The sequence below is a fragment of the Desmodus rotundus genome, chromosome 12 (genome assembly GCF_022682495.2).
Source record: "Desmodus rotundus isolate HL8 chromosome 12, HLdesRot8A.1, whole genome shotgun sequence".
NCBI lineage: Eukaryota > Metazoa > Chordata > Mammalia > Chiroptera > Phyllostomidae > Desmodus > Desmodus rotundus.
The window spans coordinates 54,612,487-54,637,732 of record NC_071398.1 but is presented as its reverse complement, the minus strand read 5'-3'; the positions used below and the strand labels follow the sequence as shown (position 1 = coordinate 54,637,732).

General features: G+C 50.0%; 1 protein-coding gene across 4 annotated transcripts in view; it reads right to left on the bottom strand.

The window, feature by feature from the left end:
• Positions 1-806: 806 nt before the first annotated feature.
• The window catches only part of PTBP2 (polypyrimidine tract binding protein 2), a 51,857-nt gene continuing 27,417 nt past the window's right edge, over positions 807-25,246 (bottom strand). Inside the window, exons 6-14 of one of the 4 annotated variants that reach the window (XM_053914660.1) lie at positions 23,253-23,417; positions 23,056-23,166; positions 16,916-17,111; positions 7,819-7,973; positions 6,368-6,401; positions 5,862-5,954; positions 2,568-2,784; positions 2,394-2,471; positions 807-2,240 (exon numbers count right to left, since the gene is read on the bottom strand). In XM_053914660.1, coding sequence (XP_053770635.1) covers positions 2,108-2,240; positions 2,394-2,471; positions 2,568-2,784; positions 5,862-5,954; positions 6,368-6,401; positions 7,819-7,973; positions 16,916-17,111; positions 23,056-23,166; positions 23,253-23,417 — 1,182 coding nt within the window. In that variant the 3' untranslated portion in view covers positions 807-2,107. The remainder of the gene's footprint in view (positions 2,241-2,393; positions 2,472-2,567; positions 2,785-5,861; positions 5,955-6,367; positions 6,402-7,818; positions 7,974-16,915; positions 17,112-23,055; positions 23,167-23,252; positions 23,418-25,246) is intronic. The other 3 variants (XM_053914661.1, XM_053914662.1, XM_053914663.1) reach the window with 3 other exon arrangements.

The following is a 25,246-nucleotide window of genomic DNA, read 5'->3' as shown; positions in this document are numbered from 1 at the left end:
TACTCTCTTCCCTACACCTGCATTTGCCTTGTGAGTTGACAGAACCAACCTAATGGACATGTGTCACCATGAAGTCATCTGACACCAATGTACCTATTTGAAAACCGTGACCTAAAATATTCTGAGTACTACAAATAGTACCTTAGTAAGAATTCTTTAAAGAGGAAAAGTCATAAAATCACACGTCACTGCTAGGTCTCGAACACCAGCAGGTGTCCCTTCCCTCCCTGGGCACGAGGCAGCACAACCCCCCAGTCTTCCCAGCAGCATCCCGGGCTCCTTGTTCAAACTCCGGGGCCGCAGGGCGAGGGGACCGTCAGCAGACAGAAGGGGTGAGAGGCGAGACTGCGGGGGCGCGAGAGCGGGGCTGGGGGAAAGCTGCCCCGCTGCCTCTGCCCACCAGGAAACCAGCGACAACAGGGGAGTCAGAAGAGCCAGAGCCAGAGCCTGTCTTTCAGCAGCGGGCTGTACAAGGTGGGAAGTGTTAATTCTGTGTCCTCCTGGAAAGCAGTCACCTTCTTCTAAATTAAAAAAAAAAAAAAAAAAAAAGCCCGCTGGTACATTTTCACAGCATCTCGGTTTATTGATGGAACAAAGCCATGGACGTGGATCATTACTCCTCCTTTCCCGCCCTGGCAGAGAGAGACAGGAGTTCAGAAGCACAGTGGAGTGGAGACAGAGAGGGGGAGAGAGAAGGCAGCAGAGAGACAGAGGGCGAGCACAGCGCTGCAGAAGTGTTTATTGAGCATGCTACAGAGGTAAGCAGGTACACACAAGGAAAGTAAACCACCATCAAACCTCCCGACTTTGTTAGAAAATTAATTTTTAATTGTGCCGCTTTCAAACTATACTGAATTTTACATTTCTAAAGATGTAAAAACTCAACTAATAGAAAATATACATGACCATTCTGTCTACATAGATAACAGAATCTATGAATCTTGAAACTAAGTACATCAATTTCAAAAAAGTATTGGTCATTTAAACAGAATCAACAATTCAGATCGACAAGAACTGTTCAAATTAATTTGACCTGTAGATTCTGAGCCATGTTTTTATTAAAGTCAGATCTATTCCTAAATACAAAATATTTTGAAGATTTATTAAAACTGAATATTACAATGCAAGGTAAATTAAGACTAAAGGCACATAAACTTTGGTCCCACCTGGTTGTCAGTTTTAGAAAACTGCCACGAAATTAATCTTCCTGCAAAGGTTTGCAGTGCACTTTCTTTACCTGTGAAAACATGCACCAGTTCCTGAACTAGCTAGACCCGTCCTCACATGCTCAGAAATCCACAACCATGTTCCAAATCTCCATTACAAACTAAGGATGGCAATATATAGTTAAATGCACATAAGTCATGTCAACTTCAAAAACATCTACGAAAAATATTCAGCCACAAACAAGACATTACTCAGTGCTGACAGTTATATGACGCGTCCCACAAGAGCGTGTACAAAAGGTTAAGGTTCCACAAGGCTTCCCACGCAGGGCTCAAACTTACAGAAATTAATACTCCGCATCTCGTTAACTTTAACTAATGCCTACATTCATAACGGAATCTAGACCAGAACTGTGAGATACAAAGGGCCGATGTTTTCGTAAAGCAATAAAGCCTAAGGCAGTAAAACTAAAAAATGCTGCTTTATTCTTCACTATCCTATATCTTATTGGATTAAATAGAAAGAAATGTGACAAGCCAATAATTCAAAGTAAGTTCCAAGCAGGAGAAAACAAAAACTTAACCTTTTTACACACCCCTGCCTAAACATGTTGTAACCCCACAGAACAGTGTGCCTGGACAGCTGATTCCTTTGCTCTAGTAAATGCACAACAGCAACACTAGTTTTCCTTTTAAGGCACGTACGTCAACTAAGTTGAAAAAGGAAAGTGAAACTGAAACTTTAAACAGACAAGAAAATGGCCTCCCCATCGAACAGACGGAGTACAGCAGTTAGCCACGCCTCTGCCTTCGCACGCGCCACTTCGCTTTAGAACCGAGGAATGGTAACAGCATGAGGAAAGAGGAAACAAGAACAAATCCAACTCTGGTCCCCACTCTTCTGAGCAGTCCGCGGGTGGCGGCACCGCCCGCGCGCCGCCCTAGATGGTGGACTTGGAGAAGGACACGCGCAGGTGGTGGCTCTCGCCCAGGTTGTAGTTGTGCAGGTCGATCAGGGCCTGGATGGCCTCCTCCACGGTGGCCATCTGCAGGAGGGCCATCTTGTGATCTCTTCTGAAACAAAAGCACAGCGTCAGAGACCCCGAGCAGTGGGCAAAGCCGGAACCGCACACTCGGAGGCACCCGCTCCCGAAAGGAGAACGTCTACCAACAAGAAAGATCAAGACTACTTCAAGGGAACTGCGGGGGACAAGAGAGCCTGCTTACTGAAAAAACTTGAACGCCTTCACAGTGCCCCCCGTGTTAGCAAACAGGGTCCGCAGGTCCTCCTCCGCGACCGAAGGGCTGGGGAAACGGGAGCACAGCAGAGGCAGGTCGTTAGCCACCGGACACGTCACTTCTCAGACCACACCCTCGACAAAGCCCAGCTTTGATACTTACGGGATATTGGATAGGTGAAGAGTTGCAGAAGGAGGAAAAATGTTCTGAAAGTTTTTGGATCCGGGTTTCTTAAAACGATGCAATGGGGAATTCCCAAAATCTTTTGTGAGACCTTGGTCATCGAGTCCCTCCCGAGGTAGCTGCACAGTCTGGTGTTTAGACAGAGTAACGCGAATAATCTTCCCGTACATTTTCTGTCCGTTGAGATGGTTCATGGCTGTGGAAAAGAAACAGCGCGCACTAGAAGAGTTTTAACGAAGCTCAAAGCAGAAGTTCATTGAGACCTGAATTGGGTGATTGAAAAAGCAGTCACAGTGTCTAGTAGCCAGTGGTGACAGACACGGTGACCGCCACAGAACGGCAGTCCAGACTGTCGGCCCTGCCTCCTCCTGCACAGCGCTGACCACCACCACTCACCCCGCCGCCCCGGGAAGGACTGGGCACTCGGCTCCAACCTGTTCTCCCGCCTGCTCCACATCCCAGCCTCTCCATTTCCTCACTCTCCACTGCCGTTAGTTTTGGTCCACATAACTCAATCAGTTTCTGATTTGCTTCCTGTTCGATTATTCTCAACTTTTCACCAACCCATTCTATACACAGCAGTTCTGATTACTGCAAATCGGACCATATCATTACCTGCTTAACACCCACAGGGATCAAGTCTGAACGCACTCCGCCAGTCAGTGCCGACATCTCCCCATCTGACCCCAGCACACGGGCAGGCTGGTGTCCGACCCGACCTCCCGGCCAGTGCCACGGCACTGCTGCTCCAGCTGTCCCTGCCGGGGCCCCTCCCCAGCCACCCTCGGAGAGGTGTGGTCTCAGGACCGCTGTCCCCAGGCAGGAACTTCCCATCCTTCTGAAAAGCAGCCCAAGGCCCGGAAGGGTCTCTGCGCCCCTGCAGACCGTGAGTTCCACGGAGGCAGGAACTGCAGCCCACTCGGCGCAGTGCCCGGCTGAAGCACGCCCCTCCCCACCACAGCCACGTCCTTCCCCAGGGAGCGGTGGGTGATTGTGGATGCTAACAGCCTGGTCTGAGGCTGCAGAAAAGCCGCACGCTGTGTGTCTCCTGCAATAGTCCCCAGTGAGAAGGCCACTTCCTCAGTCACGCACCTCGGCCTCACTGACGGTCTGACCCGGCCACTCCCCAGGTCACGGGGGCAGCGGCAGCGGTAAAGGCGACGAGAAGGAACAGGTGGCTGAGGACAGCGTCCCTGCTCCCAGACCGCGTCTACCTGGAGAGGACCGCAGTGCAGTCTGACCCGGGAGGTGCCCCAGCTTGTTAAACCCGGCCACTGGTGCAGAGCAGACCAGTTACCTATAAACTAGGGCTGAAAAGGAAAATGCTGAGAAAGTGTCAGGTACCATTCACAAAAGAATCAAAGGGAACTTTTTCCCCATTTCCAGCTCCCTAACTTGTGAAAAGCTTGTTCTTCCTGATTGTTTCACTGCAGTGCTACTGATCTGTAGTGGTTTTTTCTTAGATTTTTCAAGCAAGGCTAACACCAAAATATCACCTCAGGCCTGAATTTCTCACTAGTGTCTTACACTGCAGTGCACGTGCCCTTAGAAATGTACACTTACACCGACAAAAGCATTCAGTTCTGACCGTGAAAGGACATATGCTGCTTTTATAGTAAGATACATCTAATTTGTGTAGTACTTTCATTATGATTTAGCTTTATTTGAAATTCCCATTAAAATACCTTACTTGATAGCAAAACAATGAGAAGTCAAATTATTTGCCACTACAGAGTCCAGAAACTATCAATCGTGCTATTAGTAAGTCGAAGCTTTAGTGAAAAGATCTTACAAAACTCAGGACCCTTTCCAAATGCCAGTGATGCTCCGCACAGACCCGCTGACGCTCCACTCCCCGCCAGGTGACCGCTGGAGACAGGGCTGAATGGAGTCCTATGAGTGAGGTCTCACCGAGTCCGGTGAGAAGGGACACCGGGGCGCTCCGAGGAAAGGCCAGTGTGGGCCACAGGCACAGGCCACCGGCTGCGAGCCAGAGCGCGCACAGGGCCCTTGCTCTGGGCTTGCCAGCCTCCGGGACTGTGAGAAAGGAATGTCCGCCAAGCAAGCCACTCGGCCGGTGGTGGTTGGCTCTGGCAGCCCGAGCAGACCAATATAACAAAATTAAACTATTGCTCATTTGGAATACTCCTTACATAAGACAAAACCACAAACTATCCAGAGAATTTAGTTTAATTCGACCTCCGGTACTTCTCAACCTCATGATGACTGTGCATACCTCTTTTTATGGGGTCACAGCTCCCACAGTGACAAGGAACGCAATGCATCCCTAGGAGGCTACGCTGTGAACGGGGACACACGGAGAACTGCCCCGACCCTGACCAGGACCCTCCCCAGAGCACACGCAGGGAAGGCGCAGACTGCCTGAGGCTGTCCCGGCTCTCGTTAAAAGGACAGAGCGCTGCATTTAGAAAGCAGGACCAGCCAAACGCATGCAGTTCCACTGCGCACCGCCTGAGCCACCGCAGCGCCAACCAACACTGCCGTTCTCTCTCCCTTCTGTCTGTCCGCAAAGGCCAAGGGGTCTAGGACGCCGCGCTGTTCGCCTGTCTCATCAGACACAATGCAGAACGACACCATTCCTTCCATCACAGATGGCAGCTTTCAAAACTAACAGTGTGGCACACGCAGGCAGAGGCACCACCAACCCTGAATCTCGCTAACGGAGTGCCACACAGAGAACAAACGTTAATTACCACCACATCGTGAGTACGCAATTACGTTTGAGACTCTGTGGGGTTGGACTTTGGGTAAGACTCCAGTGAGACATTAAAATCACCAAATTATCTAAGTAAAAATGTTAAGTATAACTTACGTCTATTTTAAGATTTCAAAAGGGATTAATGGTGTCTCTGGCACAGGTTTTTCATTTTGAAAGGACCTGGTATCTTGTGACCCACGTCCCACGCCTCCTCAACGACGCCCTGCAGCTTGGCCGCACTGGAGGCCCGGGCCGCGTGGCCAGGCAGCCCGCACCACAGGGCATGGGCAGGAGGCGGCCCACCACAGCGCTCCACGCCGCGGGGCTCACGGACAACTGTCCCTGCAGGTGGCGCCCAGACTCCTTCCCCACTAGCCTGAGCACCAGTGAGAGGGAAACAGGAGACGCACGTGTATCTGCCACACGCCACCACTCGCACTGAGGTGTGGACACCGGCGTGGCACCGTGAGCGCCGGCTCTGAGAGAATACTCGCACACCCGCATCAGCCACGCGGGGTCGGACCCGCGGCGGCAGAGGAGCAGAGGCAGCTCACCGAGCTGGGACTGGTTCCCGTCAGCCATCTGGATGAGAGCACTGTCCTTCTTGTTGTAGAGAATCTTCACGCGCTGCACATCTCCGTAAACACCTTTGGTGGGGCCACAGAGAGGGAATCCAAAAGCGGAGTTAATGTTATGTGCAAGCTGGCTACAGATTATCTTTTTGACATATTAATGAAACATTCAGACACCAACATGATCACTCATTCAAACTCATCAGTCTCACAAATGAATAAAGAAAGATCAAGATTTTGAACAGTGAATTTTGAAAAGAACAAATTTTGATAAACCCTCAAAGCTATGTGAATGATATTAAAGACCATGCAAAATAAATCAGCATGCATTAAAACAAATTTTGTGTCTATGGAGAGTTTTAAATAGCAAAGAAAAATAGCAAAAGATTTACTATTCAACTTTAAGCCAAAGTGCTAGCTACAAATAAGAATTAAGGTGAAAACAAAATCAAATCAATAATAAAAGTATAGTGCTAACAATAACATACCGAAGAGGGTAAACAGACTTTGGGGCGTAACCATCTTTAGAAGGAGAGAAGAGCAAGCAGCGTAAGACAAGAAGAGAGGAGAGTCGAGGAAGAGCGGAGATGAACAGATCGTCCGTAACGAAGGGTGGTTCCCGCAGAATGGTGGGTGGTCATGGAGCATGGTTCAAGGCGGTTAATTGGGGCAGGTTGGTCCGAGGAACATTGTTCAAGCACAGAAGCATGAACACGGGGATGGAGACGGGGCGAAGACAAGGACAAGGAGAGTGAAGGAGAAGACGGGGGGGATGGGCGTTTGGGAAAGACAAGGAAAGGGAAGGTGAACACACAGGGAAAAGGATGAAATGGGGAAGGGAAACAGCAATGCAGAAGAAAAAAATAAGGAATCGGGGAACAAAAAAAAAATAAAATATAGGTCAGTACATAGGAAATGCAGGAATTTGGTCAGAAAATGGTTTATGTACTGTACAAGAAAAACTGAGTAAAATGTAGTCATCCAAGACAAATATGGGTAAAGTACATCTACATCAAAGAGTAAATTACAGCATTTCATCTCAACACGGGGAGGAGAGCATGCACAGGAATTTTAAACTCTGAACTTTAACTGCGTAAGCACGGCTGGTTATGAAATGCAGGCAAAACTTGTAAAAGAAAAACGAAGGCACTCTGCTCCAAACATTTTCGCATGCAGGACTGTGAATGACAGTAGTTTAAATGATAAAGTAAGCTCAATGTTCGTATTAACAGAGGCCAATTAAAAATGAAACAAGTATTCCAATTAGACACCGTAAACCAGTACACGGAGCCTCCCACATTTCATACCAGCTCTCACAGCAAAGTAAAGTACACCAGACAGAAAACGTACAACTGAAAAGTAACTCAGCAATGGGTTTCATTTAACAAGGGGGGAGATAAAGCTGAAAAATACTTTTAGGAGACAATGACTAATAACTGCAAAGAAAAAATTACTAAGAAAGACTGGAAGAGGCCTCGTCAAGATCTTTGGAAGAACCTTCAAAGAAAAATGTATTAGAGTAGTTCACATAAAATAAGATTTAAAAAAAATGCAATGACACATAAGCATGAAATGAACAAGCAAATAATTAGAAAAGGCAAAGAGCAAAATTGTTTTACAGTTAAATCTGCAAACTGGATTACATTTGCCTTTGACAACAAAAGATAAAAAGCCAGACTACTGTACTTCACCATATTTTTCTTAGGAAAAATAGGTAGGTAGGTTAAAATATATACATATTTAAGATATGACTGTCTAAGGAAATAAAGTATTACTTAAACAAGTACATAGACTTTATTCAGAAGTAGAAACATACAAAAATACTTTGACTAATGAATGTACATAAAAAGAAAGGCAAGTGCAAAATGAAATAAACATGAAAAACTTTCACAGATGGGGTGGAGTTACAGGATGAACACGGAAAGACCAGGTCACTAACCTCCTCGTTTAAGTTGCTGACCAGCAGGACTGTGTTGCCGCCCGCGGAGACTCCGGGCATCCCCACTCGGCCCGCCGCAGCTGCAGCCGCAGCCGCCGCGGCGTTTGGAATGGCCAGAGGACTCAGAGCTCCTGGAACAGCTGCAACAGGAAGCCCTAATTTTAAAATAAAGCGTATTTTACGAAACACACACAAGTCTTTTACAAACACGAATGTAAGCACGAAGGCTGCCCGGCTTAGGGCTCACTGCTCCACGTGGGTCCTCCAGATTAGTTTCTGTGATACTTAAGGGAAAACTGCTTTCAGTGGCATCATTCAATATTAGAACCGAGGTACATACCTGTGTTATGTTAAAAATTTAATATAAAGTATTCCATCTCCTATGGAAAAGCAAACAAAGCACAAAGAATAGAATAGTTCCAAGTCAGAGACTTGAAAACTTCACTTCCATGGTTTACAGGGGGAAGTCTCATCTAAAGACGACATCATCCTCAACAGAACAGTAACTCGTACTCTTTTTACACAAGTGCTTTCGTCTTCATAAACTCACACCTGAAATCAAACAAGTAATTACAACTTACAAAACTAGCAAGTCCTCAGCGCCTACAGACCAGCGATTTCCCACCGGTGCGCTGCAGGAGTGTCTCACACACGCAGCCCCTGACTGTTTGGTCAGGGGCGCTGACCTCCTTCCCTCAGACTGTCGGAGAAGTAACAGCCCACACAACAACAGCTGTCTGGCGTGAACAAACCAAAACATTTTGTCAGATCGGCAAAAAGATACAGTTTTTACTGTGAAGAATTTCAGTAATTAGATGTCGTGAAACGAAAAGGGTTGTAAACAGCTGCGTATCGACAAATCACACTGGTCACCACTCAGTTCATTCGAAAGGCCTGCCAAGTCTTCCCGACGTCTGTCTCAACTCCGCACAGTTACAGTGGACACCAGTGTCTCACAACAGCGCTTCCCAGGAGCAGGGACAAGCAAATGCCACCATCTCCGGCAGTCTCCCAGTGCTGCCCCACCCTCTGCCCACTGGTCTTAGTTCCCACTTGCCCGTCCGCGCTGCCCCACCATTTCCATGGGGCACCCCTCTGCCCCAGCGTCTCGTGTCCACTTTCAGGGCCAGTGAGCTCGGAGTCCCTCACCACTTACTCCCACACAGCAGCTCATTTCTCCATAAGCACCAGGTTATTGAAGAAATGAGTGCACGTCCTCTTCCTCTTTCCTGTGATAAACAAGCAAACGCCTGACTTAAAGGAAGCAACTGAGACCTGCCTGGGCGCGGCTGGCCCTGGGCACCGCAGCCCCACGAGCCGGAGCTGCCCTTTCTGTCATCTCTCTTCCCAGCCTTCCCGTCTAGGTCACGGGAAAGACAAAGAGCAAAATTGTCTTCCAGTTAAATCTGCAAATCGGATTAACGGGGAAGTGCCATTACCGTTTAGGTTCTGACACTTTATTCTTTTAGCCGCAGGTTTTCTTCTGTTTTTTTAATCTTTTTACTTGAGAAGCCACTGGGACCGTCAGTCTGAGAGTGTCTCCGAGACTCGCCCCACTTCACCCCGCAAGCGTTCGCCCCAGCGGACACTTCCCTGCCGTCCCGCCCTCTGGGCTACGCCCCGCCTCCAGGACAGCAGTTCCTCAGCTGCCGTCTGGCTCTGGAGGAGTCTATTTCATGAGTTTCTGCCCACGCCATGTTTTGGAATCCCCTTTTTCTAATTTCTCCCCTTTTCTTAGATTTCACTTTTTGTTTTGTAAATTCCTGAGATATACAAAAGTAGAGACTAGAGAATCCTGAACTCAAGTACCCATCCACACCCCATCTTACCTTTATGGGAAGTCCCACAGCAAGGACTGCATTCTCATGTGGACACCCCCCCACCACCGCCCCCGTGTCTAGTGCTGACTAAGGCATGCAGCCCTCCCTCACCAGTGCCGCCATCGCCAACCCCCCCCCCCCCCCCCCCCCCCCCCCCGTCTCCACGTTCAACACCAGGAACCTCAGCACACGCACAGGCTGCTGCCACTTAACCGGCAGTGGATCTCTTCGCTGGATGTCAACGTCACGTACAAAGACTCACACTGCCAACTCCAGCACCACACGTTCTCACAGCGCGTGCGCACACAGGGACCGCCCCTCCTTCCTCCGGTGCTTTCCTCCACGTCCACAAAGCCAGGCGCCCCCAGCATCCCACTCATGCCGACAGCAGGACTGGCAGCAGGCAGCACCCCACAAACCGCTCCTGGTCCCCTGGCCCTGAACTGGCTACTCCTAGTAGAAAAAGTGACTGAAACTTCCGTGAAGGCCCTTGGTTTCCATGGGATCCAGCTGACCGTGTATGCGCGCACACACACACTCCACAATATACCCCATGCAGAACAAAATTCACTATCAACCCTCAAACTCCCTTTCAACAATATAAAACTACCTTAAAAAAATTGGAAGCCATTTGGCCATTTTCCACAATAAAAAATTAAAATCAGTTTAATTTCTGGTATTTTCAATTTTTGCAGGCAAGAAGCAATAATTTTCAGAGCCTACTAATCCAAAAAAACCTGAAAAACTAATTATAGCCACCAAAATTAATCTCAAAAAGTTCCCTATCCTTAGCATTTGTGTATTTCTTGATTTTATGACCATCTCCTGTTTATTAAAACACTGCACCTCCCCCCACTTATAACTAGAGTTGCCTTGAACTTTGTGCCCACAGAAGTCATCTTGCTACATCTTGTTCTTTTCTTGCCCTGCCTCCACCTCTCCCGCCATCCCTAACATTTAAATCCCCTTTCCTGACTCAGTTCTTCCAACTGCCTGACCCTCCTAACCCACACCACCACTGCCGCATGCCTGGCCTTCAGGGCCGCCCGGCCCGTTCTAGCCTGCCTCCACCTGACCTCACCATGGAGCCAGAGTGCTCTCCTTTTAACACGCCGCAGCGGCGGATTCAGGGAAGTCCAACCTTCCGCTTTGCCTGTACTTTCATCTACGTTTGTAAAGTATTTAGGGTACAAATGCACAGAGCCCTGGCCGGGCAGCTCAGCTGGTTAGTGCGTTGCCCCAGTGCTCCAAGGTTGTGGGTTCGATCCGCAGTCAGGGCCCACACAAGAATCAACCAGTGAGTGTGTAAATAAGCAGAACAACAAAGCAATGTTTCTCTCTCTCCCCCTAGAGATCAATAAATAAAAATGTTTTAAAAAGCAGCAGAAAAACGCACATACATTCTCCACACCCACACGGATCCCACAGAGGTTAGCAGACTTCCTGGTCCGTACCCGATGTGAGCCCTGCAGCCTACTCCTCTCTCTCACTGTGCTCGACCAGGACCTGGTAAGACTGAAATCAGAAACCCCTCATTTCTTCAAGGGCTCCAGAAGTCCTCTCTTCCTTCTGTCCCCCTTCCTTTTCTTCATAAAGACACAACTACACCCCTGAATTTCTGCAGGTTTGATAGAAACCCTGGTGAGTTCTCACAGTCACCCCCAAAGTACCTATTTTCCAGACGCGAGCAGTCTCAGCCCACTCCGCCCGGCTGGACTCTCGAACTGGAGCCAGCCTTAGAAACGAGCACCCGCCGACAGGAAATGAAGACTCATCACATGCCCGGGGACACAGGCCCCTGGCACACCAGCCGTCGCAGGCGCGGGAGCCGAGTGACGCTGGAGCCAGGGCGTCCGTACCTGGAGCCCACACCTGACTGACCTTGTGTCCATCCTCGCTGCGAAGGTTTCCTCTCGGGCCCACTCCACCCCTGAGCTACCGCGCCACTTCTCCCTCCTCCTTCCCGCAGCGCTCCTTCAAAGAGGGGGCACCTTCTCATCACGTGTACACCCTTAACCTGCTATCGTTCGATTTGTGTGCGCTCTTGTGAATAACCCCATGTTAGCTACTAAACTGCGCAGGACTCCTGGGTTTAACCCTACCTGCTTCACCCCTCAATTCTGGCTGCGTTACCTCGCCCATGATGTAAATGCACCGTGCTTCCAGTTTCAATGTCGCATCTTTAGCCCGCTTCCTGTCTCATACCTGCTCATACCTGTGGAACCCTAACCCGAAGTCTTAAATACCACACCTCTGGCCTCCAGCCCCCTCACCCCCAGACCTCTGCTGCAGGTGCTAGGCCACGTTCCCTCCCGTCTACGGCCTCCCCGAGTTGAGGTCTCTGGAGGAGTCACGCCAGGTAGATGCTGCGTCCTGTAATGTCTCCCTTTCCCACTCTCGTTTCTCCTCGTCCTTGCTGCACACCTCCTTCAAATCATGACGACTCCCACTCAGACGAATAGTCCCCCGCAGTCCTGGTACCAGCGTCAAGGCCTCTCCCACTTCTGTGACCCCAGGCCTCAGTCACCCAAACTGGTCCCTCCCCAAACATCAGCTCATGCTCTGTGTTTTTAATGCTCTTTTTTCGTGTCCAAATCAAATGGCCTTTGGCCCATAAAATAATCTGTCACAGCAATAGAAAACAGGTATATAATGGGAAAATAAAAATCCTGACAGTACAGGACCCACGAATTTACCAGTGCTTGCATCGCTCTGTAGCCCTTGGGCGCTCCGCCCCCAGTCCCACAGTGGGCGGAGGAGGCTGGCTCGCAGGCCCAGCTCGTCTGCAGCACAGCCTGGCCCACTGCGGGTCAGGAAGGACAGCATGGCCTTCGGGGCGGGCCGCACGGCCGCAGCCACTCACTGATGAGGAGAGCCCGAGCAACCTGTGACTCTCTCTGTTCAGGGAGATTTCTAAGTCCATATAAAGTGGGGGCAATAAGGGTCACCTCGTTTAGGGGTGATGGGAGAACGCACACATGAAAGGCTAAGAATAACGCCCAGCACGTACACAAGCAATACACGGTCAGCCGTTAGTAGTGTCCACGTGCCCCAGACAAACTGGTCCTCAGGACCGAGACAATCCCACTGGAAATCCCAGCATTCCAGGTGTGTTTGCTACAAAGCACAGGGTCCGGTGGAAGTCCAGCCTCCTGGAGTGTGGTAGGCAGGGTACGACAGGGGTGTAATAACGTGCAGGTTTAATGTGAACATGTCACCTACAATGTCACGTGGTGTGCTGGAGTGTGGTATCGTTCTGTTGCAGAACGACATGGGTGTGACTCTGTAATACTGTGATAAAAATGGGGCGTTACTTGTGCCGGGCCCTGTACATCTCAATAACGAACTCTGAATGGGTAGCTTCCTAAATAGTGACAACCATGGTGGGAACCGCTCCCGAGATGCATCTACGCACTGAGCACGCAGCGCCCGTTTTCACAGGAAGAGCAGACGGCGACAGGAAAACCAGCTAACCCCTCCATCAACACCGGTGCCCAGAAAGGCCCCGCGCACCTCAGACACCTGTCTGTGCATTTCTAACCCCTCTCGGTCGGCGTTCTTTTTGGGAAGGTCTGTTCGACGGCCCACAGCACAGTAACTAACACAGCAGCCTTACACACTCGTGACAACACCGAGGAGTAACTGCGAGGCTACTGCATGTTTCAGTGAGAAAAAGAATGTCCCAATAGCCTTCCTCTCTGAAGAACATGGAAACCTTGTTCACCACCCAAAGGCAAGAATGAACTGTCTAAATTCCTAAACACAGAAACGCGCACGCGGGTGAGGAAAAGCGCGGGCAAGCGGTCCGCCCGAGCCCCGCTCCAGGAGCTCACCGTCACGGTGCTGCGGGGGCCACAGCGGTTCAGAGGATGTGCCCGGCATCACTGCAGCTCACAGGCTGATAATCTGAAGGAGCCAGCAGGCAGGGACTCCACAGACACACACACGGTACAAGAGAAAACACCCAAAGAATTCACGCTCATACCTGCAGGTAACTTTTTTCCTCACAGGGATTAGCTGTAAGAATAAGAGATACACAGTCTGTGGACATTTACTGAGGAAAAAAATGCCTGCTTCCTGGCTATTTTATAAGGATGAATTCCTTTTTTGAGAGAAAAGTCTGAACTTTGATCATCTGTGTTACTTGCCTGCCCCCGAAACCAAAGTAAAACTTGCACCTCTGGACTAAGGTGGCTGTCTCCGACCACGCAGAGCAGCCCGCCGGCAGCCCGCCGGAGCAGCCAACAGTTCCTCAAGCAGCAGTGCTGGGAGGGACCTAGGCTGTTCTGTTCATACACTGGCTTAAATAACTCAAAGCAAACTCAAGCTGGGCAGCAACTTCTTCCACTGAAAAGTAGCAAATAAATGCAGAATTTACCTGTCCTGCACTAGATAAACAGCCCCAGTTGATGAAGGAAATTCTATTTGAGAAAGATTTTCAATGAATTCACATGGAAGGAATGTGTGCGCTGTGGGGGCAGGGAAGGAAATGCCACCTTTGCACGCCCAGATGAAGTAAGCCGAGGCGGCAGTCACCAGTGGGTCCAGAAACGCCAGCATGAAAACATAACGGAGAAGAAATGCAGGCAACGGGAGGGTCGGAATCGCCCTGCGAGCTTCAGGAGAGTCTGTGGCAGTGGGGAGAGCGGGTGTTTCACGCTTCCTGCTGAGCTATAGTGGGAAGCAGCCCTAGGAACACCTACCACGCAGCCCTGCCTACACCAGCGGAGCAGGACCTGAATCGAACCGAGCCTGCGGAGCTCGCCTCCGGTTCACATGGAGGACACAGCAGACGGACAGCAAACCAGCATGGCACACGGGAGGACGGCCCTGGGTCTCCCACAAGCAGGCTTGGAGGGGGCCAGGGGATGGACGAGGGAGAGGACCCTCGCACATCAGTGTTTGGGAGACTACCAGCCAAATGCCATGCAGGGCCCTTTAGAGGATCCTGTTCTGAACAAATCAACCACTAAAACACATCTTCGAGACAACTGGACAACTTCAATGTCGCGGTGGATATTCAATGACATTAAGAAGTTGCCGTCAAGTTGGTAATTGTGTAACCAACTGGTATTTGTGATTATGTTTGAGGTAACGCGACATGATGTTCAGATTTGCTTCAAAATACAATAGAAGGAAGAAACAAATAAAACAAGAGTAGAAACTACTGAATCCAGATGATGGGTATGTGGGATTCACTGTATTAATGCATGATGACTAAAATCCTTGATAATATAGTCTTTAAAAATTACCATGGGAATAACCCATTAAAAAGTAACAAAGAAAAACAAAGCTTTCAGAAATCATTGAAAAAGTTGTAAAATCATTTACTGAATTTAAAATGTTTATGCTTATTTTAAAAATAAGTTTACTGCTTAATTTTACCCATGACAAACACAGATTTATCTGTTATAAATATGGAAAGTTATTAAAGTGCTGTTCAATGGTTGTGTTTCTATGAGAACCCTAATAATTTAAAAAACAGAAACTCTAAACCTAAAACATGGTAACCACTCTGTCTAGAGCAGTGATCCCCACCTCATTGCAGTGAAACCCCCCCGGGACCCTCAGGGAGCACAGACACCTGGGGCCCACCCTGGCAAGTCCCGGGCCAGGGCAGGGCTTGGTGACCGTGGCGCGCAGCCCAGCTCGGGCAACGAAACGCTGTCCCGTGAGGACTGCGTGTTTACCTTTATGAATGAACGCTCGCTGTGTCTATACTCAATTACCAGTTATTTCATACCAACAGATTTCCTATGACAAGTCTGCTTTGCTGTTCTGTTAAGACCATGTCATGAAAGTGGCTAATTGCTACTTTATTCAACTCAAAATACAAAGGAAGCTCTAAAATAAGTATTCTTTGTACACATTACCTGCCCTAATGTTTGCTTTTGGTTTGTTTATCTGCCCTAATTTTTAAAATGTAGACATGATCATGAAAAATTAATTACTTCTAGCCCCTTCATAAAATTAACCACATTTCGGAAACATGGTAAAACAATCCCTGTAATGACATCTCGCTTTCTAATCTCAAGGGTGTGTGAGCGCCCCGCACGCGCAAGGAGACCACTGGGTAAATCTGCCGGGTTTGTGGCTGTGCGCTCAGAGGTCGGGCTTCCAACCTAACAGAGAGTACTCAGTGGCCCTTCTTGAATAAATTCTATTTCCTGAGACACTGTGTTCCTTAGCATTAAAAGAAAGCATAAGAATTACTGTGTAAAAATCAATTAGAATTTGCAATACCGATTCCAAAGTAATTAAATTCAATCAAGTTATTAGAGGTAATACAAAAATTATACAAGGTAAGGGGAAACCTAAACATTCCGCAGAAAAGAATTATCGCCTACTTCCTGTGTTCTTGCAGAATGGTGGAAATAAAAAAATACGTATCCATTATTTCATTTGAACAAGTATTGTGAGGAAGCCAGCAGGAAATGGATTTCATCAACACTAGTGTGGTCGCATTTTGAAGTCACCTGACGGGTCAGTGTCACCGGAAGCAAATACACACAGATTCAGTCACCTCCCAAAAGGCGAGCCCTCACCCGCGCAGGGCTAGGTGTGTAAAGGACACTTCACCCGCAAAACCCTCGTGGTGCCTGATAAAGATCGAAGCACCCCCGGGTGTGCAGGGGAAAGAAAAGTCACCTTAATGTCCTGTAAATGGCCATCTGAAGATAACCTGACAAGTGCCAAAAGTTACGTTACTCACACACATCAAATTTCATCTTAAGTTATAAAGTAACAAAATAACAGTGTCCCTTATCTTCTTCCTCCATCTGGGCTCCGTTGACTGTTAACTGCAGGGTTTGCCTTGTGTTTCTCAGGTAAGTCAAAGCCATTGTGGAACAAGGTGAAAAGTAAATTAAGACAAAAATCAAGTAAACCCCCTAATGGTACAGAAAATTCTCTCCAGTTTAAACTGCAGTTTCTTAGGAGAGGGCAGACTCTGTCCTCCTCCACCCCGCGCTCCATCAACACTTCACCACTGCTGAGCTGTGCTGGGCTGGAGGAGACACTCAGATCAGCCCCGGAGAATGTACACAAGGGGCCCAGACCTGGACTCAGTCCCGGATGGTGTGATGTCAACGTTACAGTGTAAATGTTTCCCTGAAAACTGAGCAGCATTTCCCCCTCAGCGTGTCTCCCCCGAGAAACATCCAACACAGCCCACATACTTATACCCCAAAACGGGGCTCCCCATACTTACTGGAGCTTCACGGGCACTCTCCCACCTGGCAAGTGGGAGACAAGGGTACAGACAACGGGAATCATACCTAAGAGGGATGTCTCCTTGGCAAAGGCTGCGGCGATAGCTGGATCCAGTGCGGGCTGTCCATCCCCCGATGGGAGGTCAGGTCGGGTGTAATCCCTACTTTTATCATTGTTGTATTTTACATTCAAATTCACAAGTTTGGAAAAATCAATCCTTAGAGTACAGCAAGCGTTATAAATATTCTGACCATCTAGGGCCTGTAAGAGTGAATAAAGGACACGAGCAATGTTAAGGAGTGAAACCAGCCACAGCTGCAACACTGACAACAGAACCACGGCGCGAAGCCCACAGAGCCACCAGGCGAGGTCATGCGCCCTCTTTCCCGTGCGGGCCCAGCTGGGCCAGAACTACTTCTCCCCAGCACCAACTCCTGAGAACAGAGTGCTGCTCACATCTAACCTGCAACCAGGCAAGCACACGTACACGTAACTTAAAAAACCTGCAAATACTTTAACTTGTAAAAACTCACAAGGGTCACAAACAGTCCTGCAAAGTAGGAGAGCCATGACAGCCTGCGCGGTACTTTTATGATCTATAGCTGGGTCTTTTGGATTTTTTTTTTTTTTGTGGGATGGCCAAATTTGTAATAATTAGTACAGTTTTACAAGGTAATTTATGTTTGATACCTTTGTATGAAGGGCCTCAGGCCAAATAAGTACCACTATGATGCAAATAGCAATTCCCATGAAATGGGCAAAAACCATGACCATCCTTAACCTGAGCGAGCCACACGCTGAAGGAGCCCATCCAGTGACACCCAGGGGGTTCTGGAGGGGCAGAGCGTGGGCTCCAGGCCCCCCCGCCTGATCCACCCAGTCGCCTTGAGACAGTTCCGGGGCCTCTCTGCACCTCTGTATTTCTGAGCCTGCAGAGCAGAGAAGGGAAGGGTGGCCCCGCCCCCTCCCAGGGCACCAGGAGGATGACACAGAAGACAGCGAGAAGGAAAGTGCCTTGTGAACGACCCAGGGCTGTGCGGCTGCCGAAATATGCTTTTTGGGTCCTGTACAGCCACCAGGCCCATCCCAGCCAGGTACAAGCCTGGAACCAACAAGAGAACAGGAACTATAGTGGTTATTGCTCACGAGAATGAATCTTCACTGTACAAAACAACAGTTCAGAAATGAGGACTGTGTTAAGCTCTTCTAAAAGTCACTGAAAATGAAACAGTCCTTCCGGTGACCACACACAGGTAAGTATCATGGCTGACCTCGTGCAGGCTGAGATCCGCCAGGTGTGCAAATCAAGAACTGGACTATTTCAAGAGTGAACCCAGATTTTTTCACATCCTTCATGTCTGAAAGAGAACTCCCCTACTGCCTCAGTGTGACCGCTCCCATCGCTGTATGGGCAACAGAGGGACCACTGGGCAGACTGGGGACCAGTCAGGGGGCACTGCCAAGGAGACAGTCACCCTCGACAGCTGCCAGAGCCCACCAAGTCTGTGACGCTTTCCACTGTCCCCAGTCTCTGAGAAATACACAAAACCAAGTTTATGTGAATATATTAACGAAACAAAAACTAACCTAAGAATAATTCGACACAAGTTCACCCATTTCTATACAACATTGGTGAAACTCACCTAACAGGAACACGTGCGTGTGTACGGAGCGCTGTGAACTGCGTAGCAGTTGGGCAGGCACCTTCCATGTGAGAGTGGAAGCCAAGTGTGAACTCTGCCAGCCAGAGTTACACGAGCGCTAACTCAACACTGCTGCAGAGGCCAACGAAGCCCCAGCAACAGGCACGTGCGGGCTCAGTCATGCAGCACTCCCGCAGGGACGCGGCTGCGCCACTGAACCAGGCATCAGACTACGAGGGGCAAGCGCGCTCCTACATCGCAACCCCACTGTCAGAGGAGAAACCTGATTATCTTGTAAGAAAGGACCTGGCTCTGGGTCATAGTATCCAGATGAAAGAAAAAGCACCAACACAAAATCACTAACACCACAACGAGCCAAGTTCATTTGGGGCTGAGCTCCTTCCAAGCAACACTGAGGCTGAGTCATTGCCAAATCTCTATAATAAGCATGCTAATTGTTAGAAAGCCCCCTAGAAAGCTTGGGCGTTTCCTTTCAATTAAAAACAGAAACATCTTTATGCTGCTGGTGGAAGACACTCAAGTACCGTGAGATTCAGGAGCTCGGGAGCTCGAGGGGTCGACACACGATACTACGTAAATCAGGGCCACCTGCCAGCAAGGAAGGAGGGACCAAGCCCTGGGTCGATGCCAGCAGGAACCCAGGCAGCTTCGACAGCTGGCAGAAGTGAGATGAACACAAATGAGGAAGGACGAAAATCAAATCACCGTCAACACTCGAGTCACGGCTAGAACACGACAAAACCCAGGAAAGACGTCGGACACAGCAGAGTAACCAGCACAGGGGAGCAGTGCACGTGAGTCAGACAGACGAGAAGGCCAGCCGAACTATTTCCACTCCGGTGCCGTGCTGTTCTCTACCTGGCTACGCCGCTCACTCTTCTGAGAAGATTGTGGGGCCACAGATTTAGCAGATGTTCAGGGAAATCTTAAGCTCTAAATTCTTTAAATATCTACCTTTAGCTAGTCATGAGAAATGATCAAATCAAGAGCATCAGAGGTCTCATTACAGGAATAAAGCACTTTGGACCAGTTACCTACCAACAGGAAACCTGCAGGTCACGCAGGACTTCCCTAGAGGCCCTGGAACCGTCAGCCTCTCGTAAAACCGCCCACCGCGCGCCTTGGGCCCTGCAGACCACGAACACTGATTGGGGGGGGGGGGTGCGGCTTGGTGACGTCAGAAGCACTGAGGACAGGGGAGGGTGATTTCGCCAGGCCTCTCGAGGACGTGGCAGAAAGCACGGAGCAGGAGGCCAGGGGGAGGGGAAGGCAGGGCCTCATTGCTGCGGGTTTTTATGCCACGTTTACCTTCACAGTTGGTACCTAATGAAACGCAACCTCCTGGGTGGGGTCACTGAATGAGAAATGATTCACTTCCACACTGACCTAAGAAGACCATGTGAAAGAACTTCCAAAAGACAGTGTTGCCGTCCAGGAACACTCCTGATGAAAACGCATACTGCTCCTGAAAAGCTGCTTCTAATGACACGTGAGCAAACCAACAGCCGTTTTCTACTCTGAGTTACAGTTTCGGGGCTGTACAAAACTCGTTTCAGAAGTCCCTCTGTTAATGAGACAGGGATATTCTGGGTGCATCCAGTAGTTCCATGTCTTGAACACACAGAACTGAACCATGAAGCCCAGGTGAAGCTGACCTTTGCCCCATGCACTGCTTGCCAAGAAACAAAATTTTCAAAAGACACTAGGGTGTTTTCTTTAGTAAATGTGAGAACCAGATAAGACGTTTGCTCCTTACCCGATAACTGTGACTGTCACGCAGACTTGGGACCACCACCCTCCACAGCGGCTCTCAGACACACAGCATTGCCTCGCTCACGACTCGTGACAGGACCCGGCCTGCGACACACACGGCAGCCTCCCATGGCCTCCAGGGACACGGCCCGGCCCGGCCCCTGACCCTCCCTAGCCGACCTCTGCCTTGCAGTCCTCTCAGAGAGCAACAGGCTCTGGGGAATCCCAGTGCTTTGAAGGTGACTGCCAAAGGCCACCATCTCCCACTCCGGAAGACCCTGTCCACTGCCACCCGGCTGCATTTACTAGCAGTGCCCTCCCAGCGTTCAAAGAAAAGGAAAAGCAACCAACCATCCCCAACCATCCCCAAGAGTGACTGCAACCCCCCCCAGACTGCACTATGCTGGCTCGGGAGGGCCCGACGGCCCCGTTACTAAGCAGCCTCTGGGACAGGGCCGCAGAGGCCCGGGGTCCACACCACCTGGGAAGGTACCCCTGCCTGCTGCATGACCTCCAGTGCCGAGGAGACTACGTGTCTTCTCTCACGTGGAAGACCACCCCCGTAAGCAGGAGGCGGCTTGGGAGTCTCCTCCCAAACTCTAATTCCCTGTCTGTGGTTTTACTCGACCTCCATGGCCCTAACCAGCCTAAAGGCGTAGTAGCTGAGTTAGAGTTGGGAACCCACTCTGTACATACTGGGTGTGCGGGGAGGGCAGAGCGGCAGCTGAGCGCTGGGGCACACCCAGTGCTGGGAAGCTGTGACAGGGATGGCAGAGGCCTAAACCCATACCAGCCCACTCACTGTGCTGGCTCTAGGCACACAGCACGAACACGGCAGGCGATCTCCCTCCTCTGTGCCAAGAGTCCCACAGAGCACAGAGAGGGATCCAGCTGAAGTGCAAGGGTCTAGAAGACCTCTGTCAACTGACACGTGAAAGAGGAAGACAAGGAGCTGGGCAGGAAGAGGTGAAGAGAAAACAGCACGAGCCAGTGATGTAGGGCAGCCTGGGGGCAGGACTGGAGAGGTGAGTGGGGGGCTGAGGGCTTCGACGAGGGGCCTCGGTCGGTCTGGGGGGTCACAGAGGAGGGAACCCACGTGACTTCCAGTGGGGCCTGTTCTTGGCACTCGGGGGCGTCCAAGTGGTGGCTTCAGTCGGCAGGCCAGGGAAGCACAGGCTCAAAAGAGCGAGGCTTGCGTCGGCTTCTCACACCAGTTTGTGAGTGGCAGCCCAGGGTCACCCCGCTGGAGGATGAGGCATCTGTGTCGGAATCGACCGACAGTGACACTGAGCACAGGGCGGCCCATGGAGCACTGACCTGTGCTCCAGCACAGCTCCCGCATCACCAGAGACCAGCACGTTGAGTGACACAAGCCTCGGCCTCGGGGCCACAGGACGGTGGGAGACCAAGGGCAGGCGCAACAGATACTTAGGACAGAGAGTCTACAAGGCCCAGCCACAGGCTAAGGAGAGGAGTAAAGAATGACTCCACGTTTTCTGCCTTGTTACTGAGACTGAGGGTAGGGCCCTGAATTTCTCCAGCACTGGGGACAGCAGGCTGAGCAGGGTTTGGGGGTTTTGTGGTGGGGGGGTAGGGGTGGCAGGGGCTGACCTCACGGGTCAGTCAGTGGCCCATGGTTCACTGGGCACCAGAGGTCTGAGCAAAGCCAGCCCTGTCCAAGGCACAGGGGTGGAACAGAGCGGTGGGAAAGGTGAGGTCCCCGGGGCAGAGGCGAGGGGCTGGACAAGGAAGAAATAGTCCAGAGAGGTGGGCTTTACAGAGGGGAGAAGCCCGCAACCAAGAGAAGAGCACGATGGAGGGGAGAGAGGTTCAGGGATGCTGCTGGGATCCCAGGTGAGGCCGAGCGAGCCCAGTCACAGGGCCAAGCCATCACAGTGGGTGGAGAAAGGAGGCAGAGCTAAGAAGTGTAAGCAGCAAACAGAGAGCGTTTCTTTAAGAAGTTGGGTTAAAGCAAAAAGGGAAGCGAGACAGAGGGAGATGGACAGTTATGGGTAAGTCATTGGACATGGAGAGGCTTCAGCATGCTTGAAACAGTGGTGAGAAGCAGCCAACATAGAGAAAAATGTGAGAGACGGACTCTAATAAGTATGAAAGTAGAAGAAAGAGTGAAAGGGAGAAAAAGAGGCCAAAGTAAAGACAGTCGGTTTAACGAGGGACAGTCACGTGAGCTGGTCCAGCACAAGAAGTTCAGAGAGGCAGCGCAAAGGCCGGTCCAGGGGAGAGGCACGGGGACTACAGCACGTGCAGAGAAACATGGCGCACAGCTCCCGCGGCAGCTGCGGCCCGCTGACCCTCCTCCGCACACGAGGACGAGGACAGCGAGAACGACGTGAAGGAAAGCAGACCAGAGCCTCTGCAGGAAACTCGCCTCTTAGAGGTCTCTGTGAAGGACACTGGGTGTGGCCGCACACAAACTGGGGGCCACCACGGCATGGGGGGCCACACGGAGCACCCTCGGGAAACAAAGCCTGAGCACAGGTGTGCGCCCAAAATACAATCCCAGCACTTGTGAAGCTAAAGCAAACCCTGAACAAAAATGCAAAACTAATGGAAGCCTGGAGATAACTACAGATATAACTTCCCTTGAAAATAAACACTTCCTTTTCACCGCAAACACTACGCATTTCTAACAGTATCTCCACGACACCAATCTACGCTGCTACGTGCTAAGCTACATCAGTACCAGAACAGCAGTAACGTTAGCTATAGGGAAATGTGTATGTCGGCCTAGGAAAATGTTGCTATTTCAAAAAAAGCTCTAGACTTACGAGTTTTGCTTGTTGCGCATTTACTGGATCACCATACTGGAGGAGAGCTTGAAACTGGTTATTTTTTGTAAATGTGATTATCTTCAACACAGCACCGAACTTAGTGAATATCTGGGGAAACATCACAATGAACGAGTTACCCGCCATGTTGTTGCCTCCCCACTGCATCGGCTCACACGCGATGCGGTCCCCAGTACCTGGTGGAGGACGTCCAGGGTCACGGGGTAGTACATGTTGTCAATGATTATCCTGAGCACGGGGCTCTGGGCAGGGGTCACCGCACTCTCGCTGACAGCGGTGCCGCTGAGAGGCGTGTTTGCTGTCTGCACAGCGGTCACGGCTTGGAGGACGGCTTGGGCACGCTACATGGAGAGACCAGCACTTTAGAAACACATCCAGGCTTTCGCTTACATTTTGCTACATGTTATACACTATTAAAGCATTTTTTTCCTAAAACACATATAAGTAAAATGTAATATCCAAATAATCTTTCTGAGCCAGGCATTGCCTGTTTATAATTCAAATATTCTAGCATTTACTTTAAAACAATCATCTAGGGTTGGGACCAGTGCTGAACAAGCCAAGAGAGGCAATGTAATTTATTCATGTTAAGATGTAACTATGTTTTCTGATAATACAGCAGAAATATAATCAGAAAACGATTTAAACAGAAACTTATAGAGAACAATAAAACTTCAATCAAACATTATTCACTCTAAAAAAAGCAAATGGTAAACCTCAAGAAGGGGGTTACCCTATTATCTAAAAGATCTCCCATAAATCTTATTATTTCTAATGCTATCTTAAAAGAGTATTCACAATACAATTTAAGTCCTTTTTCATACTGGTGTACCTTCTGACACCGAAATTTCTAGAATGAAAGTTGATGTACCCCATAGTACAAAGCCGTTACGTTTTCAGGAATACTTCAAGGCATTTAAAATACCACAGACATGGCCGCATGCCACGACCGCCAGCACCCAATCAGAGGGAAGACGCACTGCTACTCACGTACCACTAACAAGACACTGCGGATGGACTACGACATCGAGCACAGCAGTGCGCATCTCGCTTTCTGAGATTTCAGAATGTGAGAAATAGACGTACAGAATGGAAGGAGCATTTTTTCAGAAACCCGTCAACTAAATCAGGTGTCGACTGCTGCAAACTGCTGCTCTATTTGCCACAACTGCTGCACTGTCCCCGTCGCCACCGTGACAGGCCCCGGTAAGAAAAGTCTCTTTCTACCTTACCTGGGGTCAAAAACCTTACCTGGGGTCAAAAACCACTACAGAAGAAAATGCCTTATGTGTGACAACGACAAGACCTCCACATCGCTTTTGTGTTTAAAAAAGCTGCACTGGCCGGCACCCAGGAGCCCAGACCCAGCATCGCAATGAGTGGAGAGGAAGGGGACACGGAGGCAGCAGGACACCTAGGCGACGGCGGGGCTGACCAGCGCCGGCGGCACAGACACAGCAAGGACGAGATCGGCGACAGACTTGTCCCGCGTTACTTTCCGTGAGGTGTCAGCCAACACCCCGGTGACCGCTGTGTATAAAATCAGCAGGTGGCACACCTTAAACTCCAGTGTCACGTGTCAACTACACCTCGACAAAGCTGAGTGGGGAGATGGTCGTTTCGCTGAAATATTGCATAATCGGAGATCACAGACAACCCACCTATGGCCCCAGCCAGGCAGCTGCGCTGGCTAGAGCGCCGCCCAGGTACGCTGAGGCTGCGGGTCCGGGGCCAGGACCGGGCACGCACTACTGACAGAAGCAGCCAAAGAACGCGTAAGTGGAACAACAAATCCACGCTTCTCTCTCGCTCTCTCTAAAATCCACAAACAAATCTAAAAATCTGACCTATAAACTGGTTAGCTGAAGTGACTAATTCAGACCCAACCTCCTGCAACATGCAACATTTCACACAACAACAGAGACGCCTGCAGCACCACGGGGCAGACAGGGAAAAAGGAGGAAGGGCACAGAGGTGCCCAGAGCCTGGCGCTGACTGGAGTGCATAGCTCTGCAAGGAGTCCTCACTTCACCCTCAGTGGGGTCTGTGCGCTGCGCAAAGGACGGGACAAACACCATTTCCACACGGGCCAACTGACACCAATGAGAGCGAAGGCCACTGCCTTAAAAAACATGTCACTCGAGGACCTACTGTATTCATCCCAATACGT